This window comes from Dasypus novemcinctus, chromosome 18 (genome assembly GCF_030445035.2).
Source record: "Dasypus novemcinctus isolate mDasNov1 chromosome 18, mDasNov1.1.hap2, whole genome shotgun sequence".
NCBI classification, from domain to species: Eukaryota; Metazoa; Chordata; class Mammalia; order Cingulata; family Dasypodidae; genus Dasypus; species Dasypus novemcinctus.
The window spans coordinates 1,153,280-1,177,684 of NC_080690.1; the positions used below are offsets into that span (position 1 = coordinate 1,153,280).

General features: G+C 64.3%; 1 protein-coding gene and 1 long non-coding RNA gene across 7 annotated transcripts in view; one reads left to right on the top strand and one right to left on the bottom strand.

Moving 5' to 3' along the window:
* The first annotated feature begins 496 nt into the window (after positions 1-496).
* On the top strand, positions 497-6,693 carry LOC139436842 (uncharacterized). The gene is made up of 2 exons (XR_011646254.1): positions 497-1,086; positions 5,658-6,693. It is a non-coding gene; the product is annotated as an uncharacterized lncRNA (long non-coding RNA).
* ACSF3 (acyl-CoA synthetase family member 3) overlaps positions 5,331-24,405 on the bottom strand; it is an 85,989-nt gene continuing 66,914 nt past the window's right edge. For 2 of the 6 annotated variants that reach the window (XM_058279564.2, XM_058279563.2), the window contains exons 8-11: positions 21,514-21,648; positions 21,230-21,341; positions 7,216-7,332; positions 5,331-6,943 (exon numbers count right to left, since the gene is read on the bottom strand). In XM_058279564.2, the coding sequence (XP_058135547.1) occupies positions 6,850-6,943; positions 7,216-7,332; positions 21,230-21,341; positions 21,514-21,648 (458 nt within the window). In that variant the 3' untranslated portion in view covers positions 5,331-6,849. Of the gene's footprint in view, positions 6,944-7,215; positions 7,333-11,517; positions 21,135-21,229; positions 21,342-21,513; positions 21,649-24,405 lie in introns of those variants that run through there. The other 4 variants (XM_058279567.1, XM_071209034.1, XM_071209033.1 and 1 more) reach the window with 4 other exon arrangements.

Sequence of the window (24,405 nt, forward strand, 5' to 3'; positions counted from 1 at the left end):
TCTTTGCCCCGCCCCGGGCGGGCTCCCTTGGCGCCGCGGGGTTGTGCGTGACCCGCACCCCCTCCCCACCCTCCTAGAAACTGCCGCTAGCTCCGCCCCGGCCCTTCCCGGCACGCAGCAAATCGTGCGTGTCTTCCTCCCCGCGGCACACTTTATTCCCGCTGATTCCCCGCACCCTGGCCTGGGGGCCCGGCCCGGGGTTCCGCGCCCTGCGGGGCGGGGGGGGCGCCCGCGGGACGCCACGGCTGCCGAGCCCCGCCTGGGTCCCGCGCTGTGCCCCGTCACCCAGCTCCGCGCGGCTGGAGGGGAAGGGGGCGAGGAGGAGAGGGTGGGGGGGCGGGCTGCACCCGGAGGTCCGGGGCTCCGGCGAGGGGAGGGCGCCGGGAGCGCTGCGGTTCGCGGGCTCTCACGCGGGGGCAGAAGTGGCCGTTCCCGCCCGCCGCAAGCCTAAACCCGAGGGCAGGGTCTCGGCAGGCCCCTCGGCGGGAAGCGGCGCCGGCCGCCTGCGGGCCCTCTCCCCTGGGGGTCCCCAGGCGGGGCGCTGCGGACCGGGTGGCGGGAGCGCGCGGCCCCTTCCTGCTGTGCGGCCACGCCCCGCGGCGCCGAGGAGCCGGAAGCTCGCTGGCTGGAACTTGCTCCCCGCCCGCAGGGAGCCGGGGCGCGGTGGGCTTCCGACGCCAGCTGGGTGGGCTCCCCCAGGCGTCCCCGCCTGCGCCCCCGGCTTTCGGGGCCATCAGTACCCTGAGGACCCCAGGTCAGCGGCTCAGGCCACCTGCCCGACCCAGCACACCTGGCGCCGCCGCAGGGCCCCGGCACGCCCCGGGCCCCGACCCACCTCGTCCTGCGCCCAGTTCCTCACCCCAGGAAGCCGGCCTGGTCACCCGCGCCCGCATGGGTGCCGGAGCCTAGCTTCCCAGGCCGGCCTCGTGCCCGCGCAGCCTGGAGGCCGCGCCTGGGCGCCCCGCTGTCCGGCCTCCACGCCGCTGCCGCCGCTGCAGTGAGCCCACGACCTGCAGGCCCGCGGTGCGCGCGTGGGAGCCGTGCCCTGCACGCTCCTGGAGAGCAGGACCGCTGGGGTACAAGCAGGTGTGTGTGTGAGCGTGAGAGTGTGCGAGCCAGGCTGAGCGGGGAGTGCCTGAGTTGTGCGTGATTGTGCGTGAGGTGTAGGCATGCGAGCCGGAGCGCGTGTTGTGCGGGTGTGAGCGAGTGCGCGTGCGAGCGTGTGAGGTTGTGAGTGTGGGTGTGAGCCTGCAGGTGCGTGTGAGGACGTGTGTCCGTGTTCGCGGGGCGCGGCCCGGGCGGGGGGAGTCCCAGCGAGGGTGGCGGCCCGGGCGGGGGGAGGGCGGAGGGGCGCGCGCCGCGGAGCGAGGGGCCTGCCCCGGTTTCCCCGCCGCGCGGGCAGGTGCGCTCCGCGCGCTTCAGAGGGCGCAGGTGCCGGCCCATCTGTGCCCGCGGCGCTGCTGGACGGCGGCCACGCGCGGGGAGGGCCGGGCCGCCTCCGCCCGGCTCGGGGCCCACCGCGCCGCCCCCGAGGTCGGGGAGCTTCGGGGCTCTCTGCCTGCGGGGCTCAGGTGTAAGGCGGGGGCGCCCCCCAGGGCGGGCTCGGGGCGAGCGGCCTCTTCGACGCGCCCTTCTCCTTCCTCGCCTCGCTCGGGCCCCCCTGCCTCCCACCAGCCAGGGGCGCGCGTCCCCTCTGCTAGAGGGCGGGGGGCTGGCCGGTCAAGGCTAACCCGCCAGGGCGGGGGTGGGGCGCCGGGGCGGGGGGCGCGAGGACGGGGCGTGCGCTGGGCGGACCCCGCTCTTGCCGTGGCGGGGCCGGGCACGGGCGCCGTGGGCCGCGGGGTTTCAGCTGGAAAACGCGCGTGAGCGCAGCCCCGACGGGCCGTTTGGTTTTTTTCTTGGGGGGTGGGTGTCATCTGCGGAGGGGCCGCGTCCTGGGGGCTGCGGGGCCGCCCCGCCGAGCCCCCACTCTCCAGCTCGCAGGGCGGGGCGCCGAGGGGTTTGGAAAGGGCGCGGGCGGGGGGCCGGCGCGAGGTCGCGACCTCCCCGCCGCCCCGGGGTCCCCTCTTCTCCGCCAGCACCCCGGGCTCCGTGCCGGCCGTGGGCGAGCGGGTGGCCCCTCCGGGCCTCGGAGTTGGCGGCAGAGGCGGCGCCCTGGCTGGGAACCGCGAGCCTCCCGCGCTGCCCGGACGGCCCCGGGGAAGGGGGGACCAGGGGGCGGGGGGCGTCAGGCGGCGGCGCCACCGCCCGCGGGGCCGGAGGGCGGGGTCTCGAGGCCGCCTTCCACGCGCGCCTGCTGACCCCCCACCCGTGCCGCGGTCCCCGCCCAGGGGGTCGCGTCCCGATGCGGCTGCAGTTCGGGGGTCGGGACGCGGGTCGGCAGCGGGGTGGGGTCCGCGCGGCGGGGGGCGGCGGGGGGCGGGGCCGCAGGGCACGGGCTGGGCCACGAGGCGGGGGCGCTCTCACCCCCGCGCCGCCCGCGCGCCCCCAGGCCAGCCGGGGTGCTGGGCGCCAGGCGGGGCGCAGTGGGCGGAGCTCGGGGCGGGGCCTCCCTGCTCAGGGCGCCCCCGCCCGCCCCTCTCCAGGGCCCCCCAAGAAAGCCCCTCGTTTCAAACCGTTTAAAGGGCGCGAGCCCTTGACAGAATGTGGAACCACGACAAAGCCGAGGGGGGGTCATGGTGCCCCCGCGCGCCCCAGCACCCTGGGATGAGCGGCCCCTGGGGGGGGAGACCAGCCCCTCACAGGGCCCCCGCGGAGGGGACCCGGGGCCTGTCCTGCCCTTCGTGGCTGCCCCCAGCGAGCCCCACGGGGCCCCAGTCCAGGCTGAGAGTCGTGTGGCCTGTGAGCCCCGGCTGGGCCCCTGGGCAGGGTCCCTGCAAGGACCCCTGCCCGTCCCCCTGCGGCGGGTCCCCCGTGCACCTGCAGGGGGCGGTGTGGCTCCAGGGAAGGCGCTGCGCAGCCCGGGCCTCCCTTGCTCGGAGGAGCTGGGCTTGGGGCCACCGGCCCTCCCGCCCACGCCTCGGGCGTCCCCCCAGTGTTGCCCCCTCCCCGGCTGTGCTGCCCCCACCTCGGCCCTGGACACTCTGCCCCTCCCAGGCCCAGGGCCCCTGGAGGAGGGGGCGCCGGCGCAGGCGGGGTGTCCCTGCACCCCAGTCCCCACCCCCAGAGGCTGCTCCCCCCCCCCGAGGCCACCCCCTGCAGTGAGACTGCGGCCCGAGGGAGGCCAGCTGGAGGCCGGGCTCACCCCCAGGCGGGTGCTGGAGCTCCGCGCACCCGGGACCCAGGCTGCTCGCAACAGAGGGGGCGTCGCCTGGGCCTTTCTGGGCTGCAGCCCGGAAGGACAGAAGGCAGCATGGTGGCTCCTGCCCACCCACCCACGGGCGTCTGCCCGGCGCACAGGCTTGAGAGGGGACGCCGCGCCCAGCAAACCACCCCCCGGCGGCCGGGTCCTGCGCTGGGCGGGGGATTGAACCCAGGACCTTGAACAGGCGAAGCAGGCGCTCAGCTGCTGCTCCCCCGCTCCCCTGCCCCCCTCTCCCTCTCCCCCTCCTCTTGCCCACACTCCCCTCCACCCCCCCACCCCCGTCTTTCACACCAGTTTCCACCCCCCACCATTCTCTTCCCCAGTGCTGGGGGGGAGGGGCAGAGGGAGGGTGAGGCTGCGGGAGGCTGCAGGCCTGGGGAGAGGGGGCCAGCCCTGGGCCTTGCACTGGGGGAGGGCAGGGCCGGTCGGGGCCACAGAGGCAGACCGTGGGGGGCAGAGGGGGCAGAGGGGCTGCAGGGGGAAGGGAAGAGGCGAGGGCCTCTGCGGGCTCTTGGGGGAGGGGGAGGACAAAGGCGGTTTCCCACCGCCCAGCCCGGCCCCCGCCACGCCACGGTGCCCACCAGGCCAGGCGCCTGCCCTCTCCATCAGCACCTGGTGGGGTTCACGGCCCTTTCCCTGCCTCCTGGGGCACCCCGAAACCGTCGGGTCCCCCTGGCTCCAGGGCCCGTTTGGGAGGATGGCATGGGGTGGGGCAGGCGGAACAGAGGGGGCTGGTTGGGGCGCCACTGAGGGGTGCGTCTGAGGGGGGCTGGGGAGCCATGGCGAGGGGTCTGAGAGGATCAGTCTTGGGGGGCAGAGCCGGGGGAGTGGGAGAGTGGGAGGTTCACCCCAGGTTCGGCCAATACATGCTGAACCCCACCCTACCTGACGGCTTCCCCCCTGACCGCACACCTTTTATGCGTGGGGAAACTGAGTCACGGAGCAGGGAGTTGCCCCGCTTTTGTCACCAGCCTTCTTTCCTGGGCTCCTAAGAACAGTTTTCCTTGAAGAACATTCTTGGATGAAGAAAACGCTCCCAGCAGGCGCGGCGCCTCTCAGCGTGCTGTGGCCCACGGCCCCCACGCCGCGCTTCCTCGCCCAGAGCCCCCGCGCTGCTAGAGGCCTGAGGTGGCTCGGGGAGCCCCCGGGCGGACCCCAGCCCCGCCCCAGCAGCAGCAGGTGCAGAGGCCTCCTGCCACCCAGGACTGGGGGTCTCGGCCGAAAGAGCTCGTGGACTCGGAGAGCCGAGGAAGCAACACCTGGTCTCGGAGCCTTCTGGGTTTGGAGTCTGGCTACGCCGCCAGGGCCCTGGATGAATGATCAGAGTCCACAGGCGCAATTCGCCGCCACCCCAAGGCCCCCCACAGCCCTCTGCTGTCCGCACAGTGTGGCAGTGGACGGGGACTGCACCCCAGGGGCCAGGAACCGAGCGAAGGGGTCGCGAGGCTCGCAGGGCGCTCCCGCGGGGGGAGAGGGGTCTCAGCTCACTGAGCTCCCACGGGTGAAGCTTCTTAGCAAACAGGAGCAGCGACAGCTCAGCTGGCGGGGAGGGTCTGCCCAGGACCCTCCCCCAGCCCTGCACCCAGCCAGGCCTGGCGGACCCCACGGCACCAGGGAGCACCTCAACTTTTCCTGGAGAGTCCAGCAGTGCAATAAGAAGAGAAGGGAAAGGAAGAAGGCGGGAGCCGTGAAGGCGCCGCCCCTGCGACGGGCAGACGCTCACGGTCCACGGAGGGTTCCGCGGGGCCGTGGGCCCGGAAGCCGCATCTCCACAGCGACAGCTTTCCAAAACCAACTGAACAGGAAACAGAGAGTCCCGTTCAGGATTCCCACAAGAGCCCTAAGCTCCTGGAATAGACCTCTCGAAGACGAGAGCGACGTCAGGGAGGAAAACCCCGAAGCATTCAGGAAACGAAAAGGGGCCTGGGGACACGAGGGCTGTCATGCCCACGGATGGAGGGAGGATTTTTGGAAAGACGACAAATCTCATGGGTTAATCTAGAAACGCAATCAACGCTCATAACAATTTCAATACGTTTTTTTTTTAAAGGAACTTTAAGTTGGTTTTTTTAATCCATCCCTCCCTGGCCTCCTCATCTTTGTTCATTGTTTCTACTCATTGTCTGCTTGTTTCTTCTTTAGGAGGTACCGGGAACTGAACCCGGGAACTCCTGTGTGGGAGGCGGGTGCCCAACTGCTTGAGCCACATCCTCTCCCTGCTTGTTGTTTTACTTGCTGTCTGCTTGTTATTTGCTTGTTGTCTTGCTTTTTTTGCTCACTGTCTGTCTGTTGTTTTTTTCCTGTTGTCTGCTTGATGTTTTCGCTCAATGTTTTGCTGATTGTTTTTCTTTAGGAGGCACTGGAAACCAAACCTGGGACCTCCCATGTGGGAGGCAGGTGCCCAACTGCCTGAGCCACATCTGCTGCCCCTTTAAGCTGCTCTTAACATTCAGATGGAGGAGCAGGGCCCGGCGGGGCCACGAGTGCGCAGGAGACTCGGGAGCGGGCGCCGGCGCTGCCGGGCTCAGGGCTCGCTAGAGGAAAGAGGCGCCTTCAACACGAGGCGCCCACCAGAGAGCGGACCTGCCTCACCGAGCTCAAAACTAGCTCAAAACGCTCAGAGACGCCAACGCCAGCCCTGAGGGGAGGAGGCTCTCAGAGGAGACACGGGTGCGGCTCCTCGGCTCCTCGTGCCCTGGGCTGTGGCAACGGCTTGTTAGATGTGACACCAAAAGCACAGAGACGACAGAAGAAATAAACGACTTCATAAAAGTTAAAAGCGTTTGCACGTCGAAGGACACGATCAAGAGAGTGAAAAGACGATTGACAGACTGGGAGAAAATTTTTGCAAGTCCTGTGTATGATAAAGGATAACTAATGCAGAATATATAAAGAACTCCAACAATGCAACAACAAGACACAACCCAATAAAAAATGGGCCAAGGACTCGAATAGTCATTTTTCCAGAGAAGATACACAAATGGCCAATAAATACACGAAAAGATGCTCCTCATCATCAGCCACTGGGGCTGCAGGACAGGGGCTCTTAACTGGGGCCTGTGGACCCGTGAGCTTGAACTGAAAATTCAAAAAACATTATTCTTGTGGGGCCGTGCTGGCGCGGGTGCGATGTATTTATTCACTAACGCCCAGCGTGGTGTGGGCTTAGCATGATTTTTGTTTTGATGTAGCGTGTTCTGCATGCAGTGGAAAACTGCAAAAAGTTGGGAAGGACGGCGGAGACGGTGTTATGAAGCTGTGGGAAAACTTGAAGTTTTAAATGTTTGCAGAAAAAGACTGTTTGAACCATGTTAGGTTATTAGGTATTGAAATCATGGGAAAGTTATAAAGTGTAATTTTGAATAATCCTAAAATTTAATTTAAAGACATGCCAATGCTGAGTGTCATAAAACTATCTGCTGCTGCTTTTTGAGAAGGGGTCCCTGGTTCTCACCTGACTGGTGAAGGGGTCTGTGGAACAAAACAGGCTAAGAGCCCCTGCACCGGGATGGCTACTATTACTATTTTTTTAAAAAAGGAAAATATCAAGTATTGGGAGGAAGTGGAGAACTTGGACCCTCAGGCATTGCTGGTGGGATGTAAAATGGTGCAGCTGCTGTGGAAACAGTTTGGCAGGTCCTTAGGGAGAGAGAGACAGAATTATCGTCAGACCTGACAGTTGCACTCCTGGTATATTCCCCAAAGAATCGAAGTCGAGGACTCGAGCAGACGTTTTATGCCAACGGCCGCGGCAGCACCAGCCGTGCTCTGGAAGGGTGAGCCCGTCGGCACGTGGCCTCGCAGTGGAGGGTGACGCGGGGGAGGCGGGCACGGCCGTGCAGCCCCGCTGAGCCCTGACGGCAGGACGCTCGGGGAAAGGCGCGGCGAGGACAGTGCATGATTCCACTTACACAGAAGTTCTGGAAAGGCAGAGTCGCAGAGGCAGAGTTAGAGCAGCGGGCACCTGGGCTGCGGGCGCGCGGTCACTGCGCGGGGCGTGGAGTTCTGTTTGGGGCCGTCGGGAAGTTCTGGAAATGGTGGTGGCGAAAAAAAGAAAGAAAGAAAAAAAAGCTATAGGAAAGTAGAAGGGGGTGTTTGTCCTTCTAAAGGTCAGGGAAGAGGGCAGGGCACGTCCGGGCACGGGACGGGGATGGGGCTGCCGGCGCTCCACTCCCTGTGGGTGCCGGGAAAATGAGTTATCCCACTTGGGGAAAACCAGGGCTCTACTTCACACTGCATGCCGAGATAAAATTTAGCATATTAAGGACTTAAATGGAGAAAGCAAAGCTTTGTAACTTTTAGAAGAACTTATGGGAAAATATATTTAAGGCTTTGGAGTAGTAGGATTTTTTAGACGAGATACCCAAAACTCAAACCACACACAAAAAGACAAGATTAGTGCATTTGAATACATTAAAATGATAACATTTTGCATATACAAAGCCAAGACACTAAGCTGAAGCCTGAGCCGGCAGGCTGAGGACACTGAGGCCACTGCCAGCGGAGAGCCAGAGCGCCGTCCACGCGAGGAAAGCGCCCCCGCGAACCAGGCGCTGCGGGCGAGGGAGCTGCCATTTCTCCCTGGCATTCTGGGCAAAACCGGGCTGGCCGCGCAGGGCACGGGCCAGGGGGACGCGGCATCCTCGGGCCCGCTGGGGCAGCCCGGGTCGTTCCAGCAAGCGACGCTGCCTGCGCCCTGCCGGCCGTTCTGCCCCCGGGGGTGCCTGTGCCCGCGTCGGCACGAGGGACTTCGGGCGGCAGTGGGAAAAGCCAGCCAGAGCCGAGCCTGCCAGCGCGGCCCAACGTCCGGCGTGATGGAGCCAGGGAAGCCGCTGGCAGAAGGACGGGGATTCTGGGAGTGCTGGGCGGGGGACTGTGGTTTCGGAGGACGCAGCACGAGGAGCGCGGGATTCCTGACCGTGCCCTGGATGGAGGGGACGCAGCAGCCTCGCTGTCCTGTTCCGTAGAGGGCACGCGGCCAGGCGCCGGCCTGCCCGGAGGGTGCGCGCACTGCCAGGCTCCCGCCCTCCACGTTAGAATCTTTAAACCGCGCTTCCTCCCCCGCCGTCAGCACCGGCTGGGGGGAGCCCGGGAAGGCGCACCCGGCGCGCAGCCCGGCAGCTGTGGCGGCGCCCGCTCGGGCCTGGCTTCCCGGAGCCCAGTGCTGGTGCCAGCGGCCCCGGCTCCCCCACCCTGCTCTCGCCGTCACTGGCCGCTGGGGACCTGGGGCAGCTGTGACTGCTGGGTGGCTTCTGAGCCCTGCTCTGCCATTACGGGCATCCCTATGCCCCATGCCCCTGTGCCCCCCGCCCATGCCCCCGTGCCCCCGCCCGTGCCCCCACCCGTGCCCCTGTGCCCCCGTGCCCCCTGCCTGTGCCCCCGTGCCCCCGCCCGTGCCCCTGTGCCCCCGCCCGTGCCCCGTGCCCGTGCCCCCATGCCCATGCCCCCGTGCCCCCTGCCGTGCCCCCGTGCCCAGGCAGCCGATCCAGCTGGCGAGGGAGTCTTCTTTCCTCTTCCCCGTGAAGGCAGGAGTGACGGGAAGTGGCTGGGCTGCGGCTTAACGCCTCCGCGTGGTGCTGGGAAGGGCCGGCAGGTGGGACCGGGGGATGGACCGTTCAGTGGCCTGTGGCCTCACGAGGCCCTGAGGGCCGGTCGCACGATCAGGTGGCCAGTGGGGCCAAACGCGCGTGGGGCCACCTGGAGAGGACGTGCGGTGGGCAAGGGAGGGGGCTCCATGCCAGAAGTCATGCACACGGCTCGCGGTGCAGATGGCGCAGGGCCTGCCGTGCCCCCCCGCTGCACTGTGACCCCCACGCCTCCCAGCAGACCCCCACCCACACGTGCCCACGCGCCTCGGGCAGGGCAGGGGACAAGGACGGGAAGGAGGCCGAGGGGCGGCTGCCCCTGCCAGGAGGGCTGCTGGGCGGGTACCAGCCGCTAGGGCTCGAGGGGCTCGAGGGCTGCTCGGCCCTGCCCAGCTCACACCGAGGAGGCTGCAGCCGTGGGAACGGGCAGGGGGCAGCCAGGGACCCCTCAGGCTGGAGCAGACCCCCCCACCGAGGGTGCTGAGTAGAGGCTGGGAGGGGTGGGGCCGGGCAGGGCAGGGGCAGGGTCCGGGCAGGGCAGGGGCCGGGCAGGGCAGGGGCTGGGCAGCACAGGGCAGGGGCTGGGCAGCACAGGGCAGGGGCAGCTGTCCCCGAGGCCCCTGGCTCTGGACTCTCACTTGTTCCCGCGCAGCTGGCTCGCCCCTCGGCCCACGGTGCTGGCCCCGCTCCCCTCCTGAGCGCCACCCTGGAGACCCCTGGTGCAGGCTGTGGCCGCCCCGGGCTGGTCCAGGCGGATCCTCACACACTGCGAGTTCACACCCTCTCGCCGCTCTGGGGCTCAGAGGTGGATGCGGCCCCCCGGTGACCACCAAGCTGTGGGCAGGGCTGGCCCGGGCCCCTGGCCCCACCTCTCGGGCGCCCACGCTTTGGAGCCCCCTCCGCCTCCCGGCAGCGGGGCGAGTCCTCAGGCCCCTGCGCCCTGATGATGACCCCCGGCCCCCTCGTAGTGTCTTGGGGACCCTGTGCTGACGCAGCCCGCTCCCTAAGACGCGCCAACAGCCGCAGCCCGCTGGCCACGAGAGGCAGCGTCCTCATGGCTCCCGGGCTAGGACGAGCGGGGACCCTGGTGGGGTCACGGTGGCCGCGCCCCGGCGCGCCCTGCCACGCAGCTCCCTCGGCCCGGCCTGCCCGTGTGTAGCGTCGCGGCCGTGGGCCGGAGGCTCCGACTGACCGGGGCTCACCGCGTCGCCGCCGTTGTGACAAAGTGTCCTCTGTGCTCCCCGCACATCCGCAGCCCAGGTCAGAGGGGGCTGGAAACAGACCCCCAACCCCCAAGGCAGCCGCTGGGCCCAGGTGGAGGGGCCGTCACGGGGGGACCCAGCCGTTGTGGGGGGCCACAGCACGGCGAGGCAGGGACTCCGGGGGTGGGTGGCACTCCAGCACAGCGTTGAGTGGGGGGTGCTTTTCAGGCAATGGTTTACGTGGAACAGCAACGTGGAACAGAGGGGGCGGGCTTCAGTCTTGACCTGATCCCTGTTTCTTGGGACACAACTAGAGACACCCTGGCCCCACCGTGAGGCTGTGCGCACGTGAGACACGTGCGTGAACCTGCAGCCCTGGGGGTCCACCGCGGGCACCTGCCCACGTCCTGCATGGCTGTGCCCTCTGACCCCAGGCCACCGCGGGGCCTCCTGGAGCCCGTCCTGGGGCTCCCCGGCCTCAATCCAGCACGAGGCGCCCGGAGCAGATGGCTGGAGAGGACTCCAGCGCCAAGCAGCCCCCGCGTTTCCCCTGGGTGACAGACCCGTGTCCTCCCCCTGGGGCGGGGACGGCCCCTCGCCTCTTGGCCCTGACCTTTGCGCTCCTGTTCTACACTCTGCCCAGGAGGGCCTCGCAGGGGAGGTGGGAGGAGGGGGTGGTGCACGGGGGCTGGCGGGTGGCGCGGGCGGGCCCCTCTGCCCTGTCCCCCAGGCCTGGCAGGCAAGGCAGCCTCAGGACACTGTCCTCAGGGTCTTCTGGGCACCCCAGGGCCTGAGGCCCCTCTAGGGGCAGCTGGGCCCCTGCCCCCATCTCGACTCTCACTAGGCACCCCGATATCCAGTGTGGGTGCCAGAGTGGGGCTGCGCCCATCCCAGGGTCCTTCCCACAAATTCCCACCCGCCTGCGTCACTGACCCCCAGGATGCCCCCAGCTGAGGTCAGAGGCGCAGCCGGGCGTACTGAGGCAGCCAGCCTGCCCTGGGCCCGGTCCTGGAGGGCCAAGTGCAGGAGCCCCGTGGGGTCAGCCTGCAGGGGCATCTGCCGCATGGAGAGGCTTGCGCCCCAGGCTGGGGGGGCAGCACCTGTTCCCGGTCAGCCGACCAGGCCACGGCACTGCCTCCCCGGGCAGAGGAGGCGCCGGCTGGTGACGGGAAAGCTGGCAGCTCCCCCGGAGAAGAAAGTGTGCTGGCCGAGTGGGGTCCAGGGAGCAGGGCCCACGGGCGGGGGGCCTGCGGGGCAGCCGAGGCACAGAGGGTTTTAACGAGAGGCTTTAGGACCCAGGGCTTCGACTCCTTGGAAAACCTCAGGAGCGGGAACTGCGAAGCTGCCCCCCCCCCCCTCGCAGGCTGCTGCTGGTAGGAATGTTTCTCTAATTACTCTGAAAGTATTTTGACATAAAACTATCGCATAAAGGAAATAATTATGTAATTTTTTTGAATCAATATTTTCAGTACTAAAGAGACAGAAATACAAAACCAATGGAGTTAGGTGAAACCCTGCGACGTTAGATTTGAATTCCAGCCCTCACTGCTCCGAGGGGGAGGCGCCAGGCAGCCGGGCGCCCCTCCTTCCTGGGGAGGCTCCTGGGGGCCCAGGGGTGGGGCAGGTGCAGCGGGGGCAACGATCCGCATGTGGGCCAGGCTGGCCCGAGCAGCAGCACGACGACCACGGGTCCAGGACGGTCCACAGCCCGCGGAGGCCACGAGGGCGCTGACAGTTTACCTGGAAACGCACCGTTTAGGCTTTGATCGCCTGCTCTCTCCTACGTGGACTATTTTTCAGGGTGATGAAACAGATGAAGTCCTTTTCAGAAACCCAGGTAATAAATGTGGAAGGGGTGATGGACCTTAAAACCACCACTTGCAGCCCCTGAAGGAAAGAAGCCGACGCCGGCGTGACCGTGGACGGGTGGCCACGTCCAGCCACGTCCAGCCCGGTCCTGCCTGAGCATGCGCTGGCACCTTCACAGCAGCCTCCCTGTGGTGGCCCCAGGGAGTGCCCGCCTGACGGGGGCGTGTCCTTGCCCAGGCGCCCAGCACCCTCAGTCGCAGGTGGTGGGGGCGGGCGGCGGGCGGGCAGCGGGCGTGGAGGGGCCCTGGAGAGCGTGGGTGGACCTCGGCTCGGGAAACCAGCTGAGAGCACCTGGTGACATGGGCGGGTGTTGGAGTCCCACCGTTCTGCCAGAGACCTGCTTACAGCCGCGGCAGGCCCAGGCGGGGCGCCCCCCACCCCACGTGCCCGGGGGCTGCCCCGAGCCCCTCTGGGCACCCCCAGGCAGGGGAGCCCCTCGGGCGGCCTTGTGCCCCGGCTGAGCATAAAGGGCCATGGGGGCGCAGGAGGGGGGCCGTGCGAAGCCCACCCGCCGCTGGCTCTGGGGGTGGGCCCACTTGGGAACCCCGAAAGGAAATTCCCGAGGCCCGGAGATGGCCGGGGCAGGGCTGGGACCAGCTGCCTCCTGCTCGGCTCCAGCCCACGCGCGCAGGGGGGCAGGGGCTGGGTGGGGCCGCACCTGGTGAGGTGCTGGGGCCAGGGCGGGGGCCGCCCACGCGGCCCGGGGCTGAGGCGGCCTCCCCTGGGTCTCGGCGCTGTGCCCGGGCACCACCTCTCCCCTGCACGCAGCCTGGCCTCGACAGGAGGTTCTGGCGCGGCGAGGCCACCTCTTGTCCTGGGGCCACCGTTTCCGGGGCCTCCCGCTCCCGTCGACTCCCAGGAGCTCGGCAGCTGCCCGAGGGGCCTCCCTACGCCGCGCAGGCGGCGCTGCTGCCTGTGGCAGGCCCGGGGGCTCTCGTGGGTGGACAGGAGGGGCCCAGGAGGGCGCGGCGGTGCTGCGGCCCCCGCGGGGCCCCTGGCAGGGCTCGCGGGCTAGGGCTCCTGACCGAGGCCGCCTGGCCCCCGCGCTGTCTGCTGACCCGGCCTGGAGGCGCCACTGCGGCCCCAGGGACGGTGGTCAGGAGGCCCCAGCGCCTGCGCAGGTGTGCGCAGAGCCACCCTGTGGCGGGGCCCGGCTCTCTGCGCCCGTTTCCTGCACCACTGACGCCCAAGCATGACCCCCCAGGTGGGGGCCCTGGGGGCCGTCAGCGCCTGCCTGGGTCCCGGGGACACACGCCAGCCCCCAAGGCGCCGAGACGATGGGTGTGAGCGCCTGCCCTCCCCAAGGAGAGCAGACGGGAGAGACTCGTGGGCAAGTCGGCAGGGAACGCCTGAAGGGAATGGGAGAGACGCGCAGCACGCAGCAGGGCGAGGGGCGACAAGAGCGGCGCCTCCATGGCTGAGGGGCTCGAGGGCCCCTGCCGTGGCCGTCCCCGGGCTGGGTGGCCTCAGGGCGCCCGGGGGCCCTGCGGGAAGAGGCGGCGGAGCAGGTCCTGCTTGTTGGTCTTGCCCATCTGGTTCCGTGGGATCTCGCCCACCAGCAGCAGCTCCGCGGGCACGGCGTAGGGGGCCATCAGGCCTCTGTGGGGACAAGGGGTCCGGGTGAGCCCGCAGCCCCATGCCGCCCAGGTGCCCACCCTGGAGGCCATGTCCTCGCAGAGCTGGGCCCACCCTGGGGCTGGGGCAGCCCCCACGGCCGGCCCAGGAGCCTGCAGAGCGGCACATGGCACCCGGAGGAGCCGGGGCGGTGGCTGTGGCCGGCGGTGGCCCCGGGGTGCCCCCACGGAACAGGCCTGGGCGCAACGGGGCGGGCGCAGTGGGAGGGCTTGGCGGGGCCAGGAGCCCACTCTGCGCGCCTCCTCATGGCGCGGCTCTGCGGCTCTGGGGAGTGGCCCCCCCCCAGCCCCGAGGTGCGTCCCCCTCCGCCCGCGGGTCCCTCGAGGCACCGCGCAACGCCTGCTCTCGTCCTGCTCGGCAGTGCGCACGGCGGCTGCTCCGGGGCCTCGGGAAGGCGGCAGGTGTGGAGCTGCCAGGAGATGTGGCCGGGAGCCCGGGTCGCGTCCAGCAGATGCCAGCACTGTCCACCTGCCCGCGGCGGGTCGCCTGGGCCTGGTCCGTGGGGCCCCCAGAGGCTCAGACCCGGGACCTTGTGGCCCAGGCGTGGTGCTGTGGCTGGCCTGTGGCTCCTCCCCGCAGGCTGCGTGGCCAGGCAGGTGCCGCTGAGGGGCCGGCTGGGGGACACTGCCCGACGCCCCGGTGCACACGTGGTGGGCAGCGTCTGGCGTCCTGGCAGCTGTGATGGGGTCGGAACGTTCTGGACCCGTTCTCCCACAGCCGTGAGCTCGTCCTCTGGGTGCGGCTGCTCCGAGCTGGAACGTGTCTCTGGGGTGCTGGGTGCCAGTGGATGGACGGCCTGGGGATCGGCTGGCGGGAACCGCCCCGGGTGGCGGGGAGTGGGGGGCATGTGGGCTGGCCAGGCGCCCCTCCCAGGCTGAGGCACACGTGGCAGGGACAGCTGCAGTGGCCTGCCGTGCCGTGTTGGGATTCTGGAAAAGCCACCTGGGCTGGGCTTGGTGGTCCCTGAGAGTGCCAAGGGGCGGCTTCCTCAGCCTGACCCCCGCCCTCCCCTGGAACCCGCCACCCTGGCCCTCGGGCCTGGCCTCTGCCGTGCGGGCCAACTGCCAGTGCGCGGGCGGCCACGGCAAGGGCAGAGGTCTAGGGCTGCCTCCTGCAGACGGCAGGTGCACGCGCCTCCAACACAGGCTGCCACGGGCGGCCAGCTACAGGTGTGCAGGGGAGGGCTGGGGCGGCCCTGGACGCACACCTGGCCAGCCCAGGCCCCACCTGCGATGAAGGGCGCCCGCCGGCAGCAGGGCCGCAGGCCTCCCGAGCCCGTCTCCACCGGCCCCACGGCGTCCGGAGTGATCCGTTAGCGCCGACAGTCCTGCTCAGCACCTGTGGCCCCTGGGCCCGGGCTGGGATCTGGGACGGGCAGGGACCGCTCTGTGGGGGTCCTGGCCTGCTTGGCCCCTCGTGACCCTCCACTGCTCATTGTTGGCTCAGTGCCACTGCCAGGCCAGGTGGAGCCGCCTCCTGGAGAGGCAGCGCTCCACGATGCCCGCCTCAAGTTCTCACGCTCCCGTCTGTGGCGGCAGTTGCAGGCGCCGTGCTTGTGTGTCGCGGGGCGTGTCCGCTGCCAGTGCACGCGCCCGTGAGGGGCAGGTACTGCCACTGCAAGGAGAGCGCAGGTAGACGTGGCCTGCTACTTGCCATCTCTGCATCCCCGGAGCTACACGGGGCACAGGGTGCTGCAGATGCCGCAGGGTGCAGCACTGCCCCTCCTGGAGGAGGCGGCACAGCCCAGCAGGCTTGGCGGAGGCTACTCGGGGAAACAATCAGACGAACATGCTACATGAAAAGGACACCCAGACCTGTGCAAGTTACAGACAAAAATACTGCAAATCAAACCCAGTAACACAGAAAAAGGAAAACACATCATGACTGAGTGGGTTTAACATAAAAAACCATCTGTGTAATCCACTATATTTGGAACATAAAAACTCAAAATTATCTTAATCGACGTGGTAAAAGCATCTGAAAACCTCCCACACCCAACTCTAATAAGACACTAAGAACCTCCTCCTGGACACGAGGCAGCAGAGACCCACAGCCAGCCTCCCATTGGTGGGGAGATTTGGGGTGCCGCCCCCCCAGGACCGGAGCAAGAGGGCCGGCTGTGCTCACCACGCCCTTGTTCAGGAGGTTCTGACCAACACAATAAGCCAAGAAAAAAGAAATAAAAGACAACCAGATTGGAAAGGAAGGAGGAAAACCATCTGCATTAGCAGAGGACACAAATGTCTAGGTAGAAAATTTGATGGAATTTATAAAATAGCCACTAGAAGTAATGAGTTTAGCAAGGTTGCAGGGTTCAAGATGAAAATACAAACTCAACTGTATCTGTATCCTAGTACTAGCAACAAATAACAGTAGATTCAAAAGATTTAAGAAGCAACTCATAAAATAGCATAAAAAACTGAAATACTTAGGGACAAATCTAACAAAATATCTGTAAGACTAAAAACTACAAAATATTGCTGAGTGAAATTAACAAAGAACTAAATTAATGGAGGGATAGTCTGTGTCCATGGGTGAAAAACTCAGTACTGTTAAATGGCATTTCTCCCTAAGGTGACCCTAGATTCAAGACCACCCAATTCTAAAACCCACGTGGAAGTGCCAAGGGCTACAGGCTTCAAGCAACAAGGCTGGAGGACTAACAGTCGATGCAAAGACTTATTGTGAGGCCGGAGTACTGAGTCTGGGAGAGAGAGACAGGAGAGGCCAGACACAGACCCCCCGACGGCGCGGAATCGTGCCTTCTGGCGACGTGCAGCGGCACTGCAGTGAAGGCGCTTTTCAGCAAACGGTGCCGGAGCTGAACAAGATGCAAAAAGAAACGAGCTCCAGTCCACACCTCACACCACGCACAAAAGTAACTTCAAGTGGATCAGAGATCTGCATGCAAAACCTAGAACTGCGAAATTTCTAGAAGACGTTGCATTAGGTAAAAATTTCTCAGCTACGACACTAGAAGAATGATTCATAAAAGAAAGAACTGAGCTAACGGACTTGGTGAAAATTAAGAACTTCTGCTCTTCAAAAAGTATTGAGAAAGAAAAGCCACAGACTGAGCAAGAACACTTGCCAATCTTGTGCTGGATAAGGAACTTGTAGCCAGAATATATAAAGAACTCCCAAAGCCCAATAATAAGAAAACAGCTCGACTTAAAAAATGGGCAGAAGATTTGAACAGAACCTTCACCAGGGAAGAAGCACGAAGGTCAGTAAGCACATGGCGAGATGCGCAGCACTCAGGAGGTGAGAACTGAGCTCTGGTGAGATGCCACCCCACCCGACGGCGCAGATGGAGATGGCCAGCAGCCAGCCGTCAGCAGGGTACACAGGCACTGGGGCAAAATGGCGGTTTTTAAGAGTTTAACACCCATGATGTGATCTGGCCAGTACTAGGCACTGCTCCAGAAGAAAGAGATGTCCATCCAAAGCCCCGTACACGTTTATAGCGGCGTTGTATGTGACAGCCCCCAACGCCCCTCTACAGTGGACGTGCCGCACATGGAATGCTGCCCAGATCTCGTTCCAGGTCTTTCCTTCCCATCTTTGCGGGTGGCCGCCCACCCCCTGTCCTCATGTCCTCCTCTTCTGGGTGATTAACTTCTTTGGGAACAGCACGTTGTCTCATAAAATTTTTAAGGACGTGTGGGAGTTTTTGAGACTGTGCCTGTCTGAAATGCCTTTATTCTACTTTGACACTTCATTGATATTTTGGCTGGGTATAAAATTTTAGGATGAAAATATTTCCCATCCTAATTTGTGAATTATGCTACTGTCTTCTGAAATGTTGATGCTGAAATTTGATACCTTCAGAGTCCCGTCCTTAGTATATGACCAGTTTTTTTTTCCTAGCTGAAAGCTTTCAGTATCTTTATTCCTACTATTTTCATGGATCTTTTTTTCACTCATTATTCTTTCAATATGGAAACTCAGGCTTCAGTTTGGGAAAAAATTTTGTTGTTGTTGTTAGTTTCCTCCCCACATTTTTCTCTTTCTGGATGTCTCACTAGTCTGGTGTTGCAACTTTGGATTTGTCCTTTAATTTTATCCTTACTTCTTTTCTTTTTCCTATTTTACAATTCCCTGTCTTTTGTTATGTTTTATAAAAGAATTCTTCAATTTAATCTTTCAACTCTTGCTTTCAATTAAAAAAAATTGATTATTCCAGTTTTAATGCCCAAGAGCCCTTTCATTATCGTAACCTTGCATTTTCCTCTTTCTGGAGGCTGTTTAACTTTGCCCTGATGCGCTTCCCCCTCTCACTGTACGGGTGCTGAGTGGGTCCATTCAGCTAGAGACTTAAGTCCTTTACTTCTGGAGCTTTTCTTGCATTAGCTCTTTGGAATTTTCTCCATTTTCCCTATTCTGTCTAGAAAACCTATTAGATAGGTAGTAGATCTCCTGGATCTGAGATCTTTGCTATTATCTAACTTGTCTTTTGTTCTATTTTCTGGGTTACTTCCTTTACCTTTTTTTCCAATCTCTTCATTAAATTTATTTGGGCTCTTATATAGTTTACATTTTAAAATGGAGGTATAATTTACATATTTTAACTACACACCTTGATGTTGCTTGTCTTGGAGGAGGCTTGGGAAAAAACAATTTTTTTGTGGAATGCTCCCAGGTAACCAGCACCCGGATCAGGAAACAGAACCTTTCTGGATTTTTCCACACCCCCAGCCCCCAGGAGCACCGGTGCCTTGACCTTTAAAGGCATAGATTCATTTTGACTGTATCTGATGAGGTGGAGGGAAGTGGCAAGATGTCCATGGCTTCTTCCTGGCCCAAGAGGAAAGTGCTGTCCCTCCCCTAACAATGGGCTTACCTGGAGGGCTGCTACTCTGCGTGAGGAAAGTGTCTTCTTTTCGTTTGCTGAGAGTTTTTGTTATAAATGGGAGTTGAGTTCTGTGCTTTTTCTGCATTTATTAAGATGATTTCGTGCCACTCCATCACTTATTCTGTAAATATGAATTACTAATTAAACACCATTTGGTCTTGATGTACTTTTGTCTTTGTTATGAACTTATGGATTTAATTTGCTAATATTTTAATAGGATTTTTGGTGTCTGTTCATCAAGGATACTGACCTGTTGTTTTCTTGTGACGCTGGCTTGGCACCAGATGATGGTGGCCGCCCAGAATGAGTGAGGACGTATTCCCTCCTCCTCTAGTGTACCAAAGACTTGTACGAGTTTGGTTTGTTTTCTTCCTTAGATGTGTGTTAGAATTTACCAGTGCAATCTTTCAGGCCTGTGTTTTCTTTACAGAAAAGTTATAAGCTGTGTATCCAATTTATTTAATAGAGAGCTATTCAGTTTTTCTAGTTTTGTGTCAGGTTTGGTAATTTGCGTCTTTTAAGGACTTTGTTTCATCTAAATTGCTGATTTGACTGGATAAAGTAGCTTGTGTTATTTGCAACTACTTGCCACCACTGTGGGGTCTTGTGTGATGTGCCGCTCTCACCCCTGACAGCTGCCCTGATGTCTTCTGTCCTCTTTTCTGACCAGGCTGGCACTCCCAATTGTAATGGCAAATGGGTGAGTGCGGTGGCCGCACACTGAGAAGGGTGCAGGAGGGGGCAAGGCCCCCTGGGGTGAGGGTCTGAGTCACTCTGCTGCAAGCAGCTGAGGCGAGCGAGGAGTATCTGGGTGAGGGGCTGTGATGACAATATTCCTGACAGTCGGAGACGGGCTGCAGCTGTGGGGCTGATCCCACTCTTGCAAGTTTCGCAGGAAAGGGCCAGCCGGGGTGCTGGGGGTACGGCCTCACCGACAGGCAGGAGGGCTGAGAGGTGCAGTGGAGCTGGTGGGAGCGGTGTGTCCCGGGAGCCCCCGCCAGGGCGTAGCTGCCCCTCTCCAGGGTCAGGAGGGCCCGACCGGGGCAGGGTCCTTGGCCCCAGGCCACTCCTCATTCCAGTTTCCCCGAGGCCTGTCTGCCTGCCTCACGGTGCCTTCCCCAGGGAGACCCGTCCATCCCTGCACCCAGCAGCCTGCCAGAGTCTTCCAGTGCTGCCAGTGGGACCATCGGCACAGCCCTCACCGGGTGCTGGCTTGGAGGGAAAGAGCCACGTGGCAGAAAGCATCAAGAGCCGATGAACCAGCGCGCAGCGTGGAGATGCAGTGACCCGTGCTCAGACCGGGGCCAGACGCGCACTGGGCTGCCGCGGGGCAGCAGGACCCTGCACCTGGACGCCGGGGCTCGGAAGCCCCTTCGGGAAGCGCTCAGCTCTGGGTGCACCTTATTGTTCCTTTTAAACACAGTAATTGTTTAATCAAGGCAGCAGCCGGCCACGCAGCACCCCTCTGCCTTTGTTAAACTGTCGTCTTCCAACTGCGATTCTGCAAATCCAGGGGAATCTTTAATTGCCCAGCTGTGCTGCCCTGATGAAACAAGGATTCCTACTGTTCGAGAAGTTGTGTTGGACGAGCCAAAAATATCTTTAGTGCTAAGGAGGAGGGGACAAGCTGGGAGGGGGATGTACGGGGGGAGGAATGCACAGGAGACGATTTCCAGGGTAAAGAGTTTGGGGGCTGTTAGGATCTGCCATCAGCACAGCGGGCGTCGCCGCTCCTCAGGCCCGCCCTGCGGCTTCCCAGGACGGGGCAGGGTCAGGCCAGGGCGGCTCAGCCGGGAGGGTGACGGGTCCAGGGACGCAGGTGAAGCCACGGGGGCCGAGATGGGCTGGGAGGAGAGGCCTGGGGGCAGGTTTTGGGTGAGGTGAGGCAAACGAACTAAAAGGCAGGGTGAGCGGGGCTGGGAGGGACCGGACAGAAGGGTGGACGAGCGGCCTGGCACGGCCCTGCCCCCGCCACGGGGAACGGGAGAGCCTCGGCCGGACGCCCCAGCACCACGGGATGGGGCGAGCGCGGCAGCCCGGTCAGCAGCTTGCGGCTTTGCCCTGGGTGCGAGCTGCGCCCACCACCCTGCAGGCCTTCCTCCGCTGACCACTGACCTACCATCGGGAGAGGGTTCTGTTTTGTTGTTTTTTAGGAGGTACTGGGATTGAACCTGGGACCTCACGCCTGGGAGGCAGGCGCTCAACTATTGAGCTGCGCCCACTCCCCGCAAAGGGAATTTCAACCACAAGGTGTTCTCTCAACTAAGACAGCGAGAAAACTCTAGCCAAACTCTCAATCATGTGAATTTCAAAAACCCTTAAATGAAAAATAGTTTAGCAAAACAAGGCCAGGACAGGTAGGGGTCCCTGCCCCCTCACAAGGGGGAGATGGGGCGACTGATGCCCTGCCTGGGCGTCTCGGGTGCACAGCCGTTCCCACGGTGGCCCTGGCCAGGGCAGGGGAGGAGGCAGGAGATGCTCGGCTGCGTGCCTGCTGGGGCCTCTGAGCGCAGCCCTGGTGAACTGCAGGGCTCTGGCATGAGCGCCCGGGGGCTTTGTCCTGGAGGGGCTCGTCCGCGGTCAGAGGCCCCTGCCGCGGGTTGGCAGGGCCTTCAACGGTCAGAGCCGCCGGTGGGAGGAGCCGGCTTCTGGGTCAGTACCTGCTGCGGCCTGAGTCCACGGCCCTGCCGGGGGAGAGGCCAGCAGCCGAGGGGCACATCAAGGTTCCCGCTTTTTGCCCGCACAGCGCGTGGGCCCAGGCCCACCCGCCCCGTCCTACCTCGCCCACTCCTTGAGCTCCGTGTGGGTCAGCGAGTGCCCGTCTCGGAGTGCCACCACTGCGATGACCTTCTGGCCCCAGGTCAAGTCGGGAGCTCCGACCACGGCCACGTCTGCAACGAGAACAGGCCTTAGGCTCAGGCGCGCCCAGGCTGCTCGAGAGGCCTCCAGGCCCAGCGCCTGCAGGGCAGGCGAAAGCGCCGGCCCGGAGCCTTGTGGAATTTGCCTCCCCTAAGGACAGACGCAGGAGGCACCCCGCCCGGCCTCCCGCCCCCGCCCGCTCGCCTGCAATGCTGGGGTGGGCCAGCAGGTGCCGCTCGATCTCCAGGGCGCTGAGCTTGTAGCCGCCGCTCTTGATGATGTCCACCGAGGTGCGCCCGCGGATCCAGTACCTGCCGCCCCTGAACACGGCTGTGTCGCCTGCGGAGGGGCCCTGTCAGGCTGCGGGGCAGCCCGCGGGCTCAGGCTGAGCTGCGCTGCCGCGTGCGGGGCCGTGGGGCTGCGTCTTGGGGAACGTGGGGCCCACCTGCATCCTCGCTTCAGGCCCTCATGGGGACGGTCCCGGGCACGAGGCAGGGCCACACCACCAGTCCACGCAACACGGGGAGGGGCGCAGGCGCCACCATTGTGGAGAGAGCCTGACCTTGTCAGGAACGGAGGGCGGGGGTCACGGTGGGCCAGGCCGGGATTGTGGGGCGGCCCTGCCTGACCCCGGGGCAGTGGATGCTACGGGAGGCTCAGGGCCAGAGGGTGGACCGGCGTGCGTGTGCTGGACAGGCCTGCGGCTGCGGGGCCAAGTGGACACAACAAAGCCGTCCATGGCCATGCGGTCAGACGGGCTTTCGGGAGAAAAAGGCGCTGGGCCTGGCTGGGCCTGGGGACGGGAGCAGGGCTGGGGGGGACGTGGGCGCTGTGCCTGCAGAAACACCAGCAAGGAGGGGAAGGGGCCGTGCCAGGGCCTTCCAGGCCAGCGCTGTCGGGGCAGCCTGACACGAGGAGCCCTTGTTCCCACAAGAGCTGCGGGCTCGGGGCGGCCACGGGAGGACGGGGTGGGGGAGTGAGCGGCCCTCCGGTGCGTGCGCAGCGCCATGCATGCGTGCAATAGCACGGTGCATGAGTGGGGAGGGTCCCCCAGCCAGGGAGCCAGGGTTGCCCCAGAGGCCATCAGTGAGCGCGAGAGAAGGTGCCCAGTCACCTGCTCCCAGGGGCTCAGTGGACACCGCAGAGCAGACCGCGCTCACCACGCAACTGCTAAACCCCACCTCTGGCAGCCCTACGCGCCGGCCGGCCAGGCAGGTGCTGCACCCGGCACTGCTGGTGGGAAGGAGGCGCTGCAGCTGCTCAGGGAAGGCGGGCGGCGCCAACTCCAGTGCTGAGCGCGCTCCCGCCTGCGCAGCAGCAGCGCTCCCGGGACATGCCCCAGCCTGCGACAGCTCGGGGCTACCGAAAAGGCCACGCACAAGCATTCACGAAGCACCGCTGAGGCCGCCCATGTCCTTCGGTGGGCGCGGGGGGCACCCTGGCAGGGGGCGGCTTGGCCACGGAGAGGAAGGGCCTGCTGGTGGGTGGCAGCCTGGAGGGTAAGGGCGCGCGCGACTAGTGCAGACGCTGCGCAGGGTGATGGCAGGGCCTGCGGGGGTCCTATGCCTTGAGCGCGGCGCATGAGCCTCGGACCCCACGTGATGCTGAGGGACCCCACGTGCACAGGCAGGTGACAGACGGAGCCACGCGCACGCATGCGTCAGGCCCAACGCGTTCAACGGGGCCTAACTGAGCAATAGCTTCTTCTTTTTTTTTAAAGATTTATTTATTTATTTAATTTACCCCCTCCCCCGGTTGTCTGTTCTCTGTGTCTATTTGCTGCGTCTTGTTTCTTTGTCCGCTTTTGTTGTCATCAGCGGCTGGGAGGTGTGGTGGTGCCATTTGGGAAGGCTGCACTTTCTTCCGCGCTGGGCGGCTCTCCTTACGGGGCGCACTCCTTGCGCGTGGGGCTCCCGTGCGTGGGGGACACCCCTGTGTAGCACGGCACTCCTTGCGCGCATCAGCACTGCGCATGGGCCAGCTCCACACGGGTCAAGGAGGCCCGGGGCTTGAACCGCGGGCCTCCCATGTGGTAGACGACGCCCTAACCACTGGGCCAAGTCCGTTTCACCGAGCAATAGCTTCTTAAAGAAACCGTCTGTATTAACCAGACAAGACTGAGGGACAAAGGTTGCAAGCACGGAGCAGTCGCGTGAAGGGAGTGCCGGAGGCTGCTCTGCCCCGGCCAGGCGGCGCTGTGTCCCACCAGCGTAACCTCTCCTCACCCTGGAGACCTGCCCGCCTGGAGCCGTGGGGCGTGGAGCGAAGGCTTCTGGGAGCGTGGGGACCCATTCTGGGAGCTGGGCCTCCACGAGGTGGGCGCCCACAGGGCAGCACGGGCAGACCGCGTCCACAGCTGGCGGTTGGCCGAGATGCCCGGCCCTGTGCCCAGGCGGGAGGACAGACGTGCTGCGCGAGGACAGCTGGCTACCCGGAGGCGCAGGCCCGTGTTCAGGGCACGCAGATGCCTCTTCCCCACCAGCCCCTGGCTGGGCCGGAGCCGTCTCCTGGCAGTGAACAGACCAGGCCCCACACCTCCCCCTGCAGGAAGCCAAGCTGTCCGCTCCCAGCCTGCGCGGCGACCATGTTCCTCCGACACCCCAGTCCTTCTGGGGGCGGCAAGGTCAAGGTGCTGCCTGCTGCTCTATGTCCCCACACGAGCTCCTCCTCGGAGCGCCGGCAGGTGCTGCCCAGGCCACTCCGTGCAGGGGGCTCCTGCGCAGGGTCTCGGCTCCACGAGGACCCCTGGGTCACCAGCACCTGCCTTTGGGACCCACAACCTTCCCAGGGCCTGTGGGCTACATCCTCCTTGGTCCAGTTGTGGCCAAGGGCTGTGGCACCAAAGCCAAGGCTTAGACAAGACGACAGGCGACTCGCGGAGAACCACTCCTGGCGGGAAGCGCCGCCGCGAGATGGCATTGTGGGAAGGTGGCGGAGTAGGACGGCCAGGAGCGCGGCCTCCGCCACAAGAGGCAGGGACGCGGTCGACCCCGAGCTCCGGCCTGGAGGCCACCGCGCAGCTTCCAGGGGCGAGCGCGGGATGAGGCCGGCCAGCTGCGTGGCGCCGGCGAGTCAGCTTTCGTGCCGGTCGCTCGC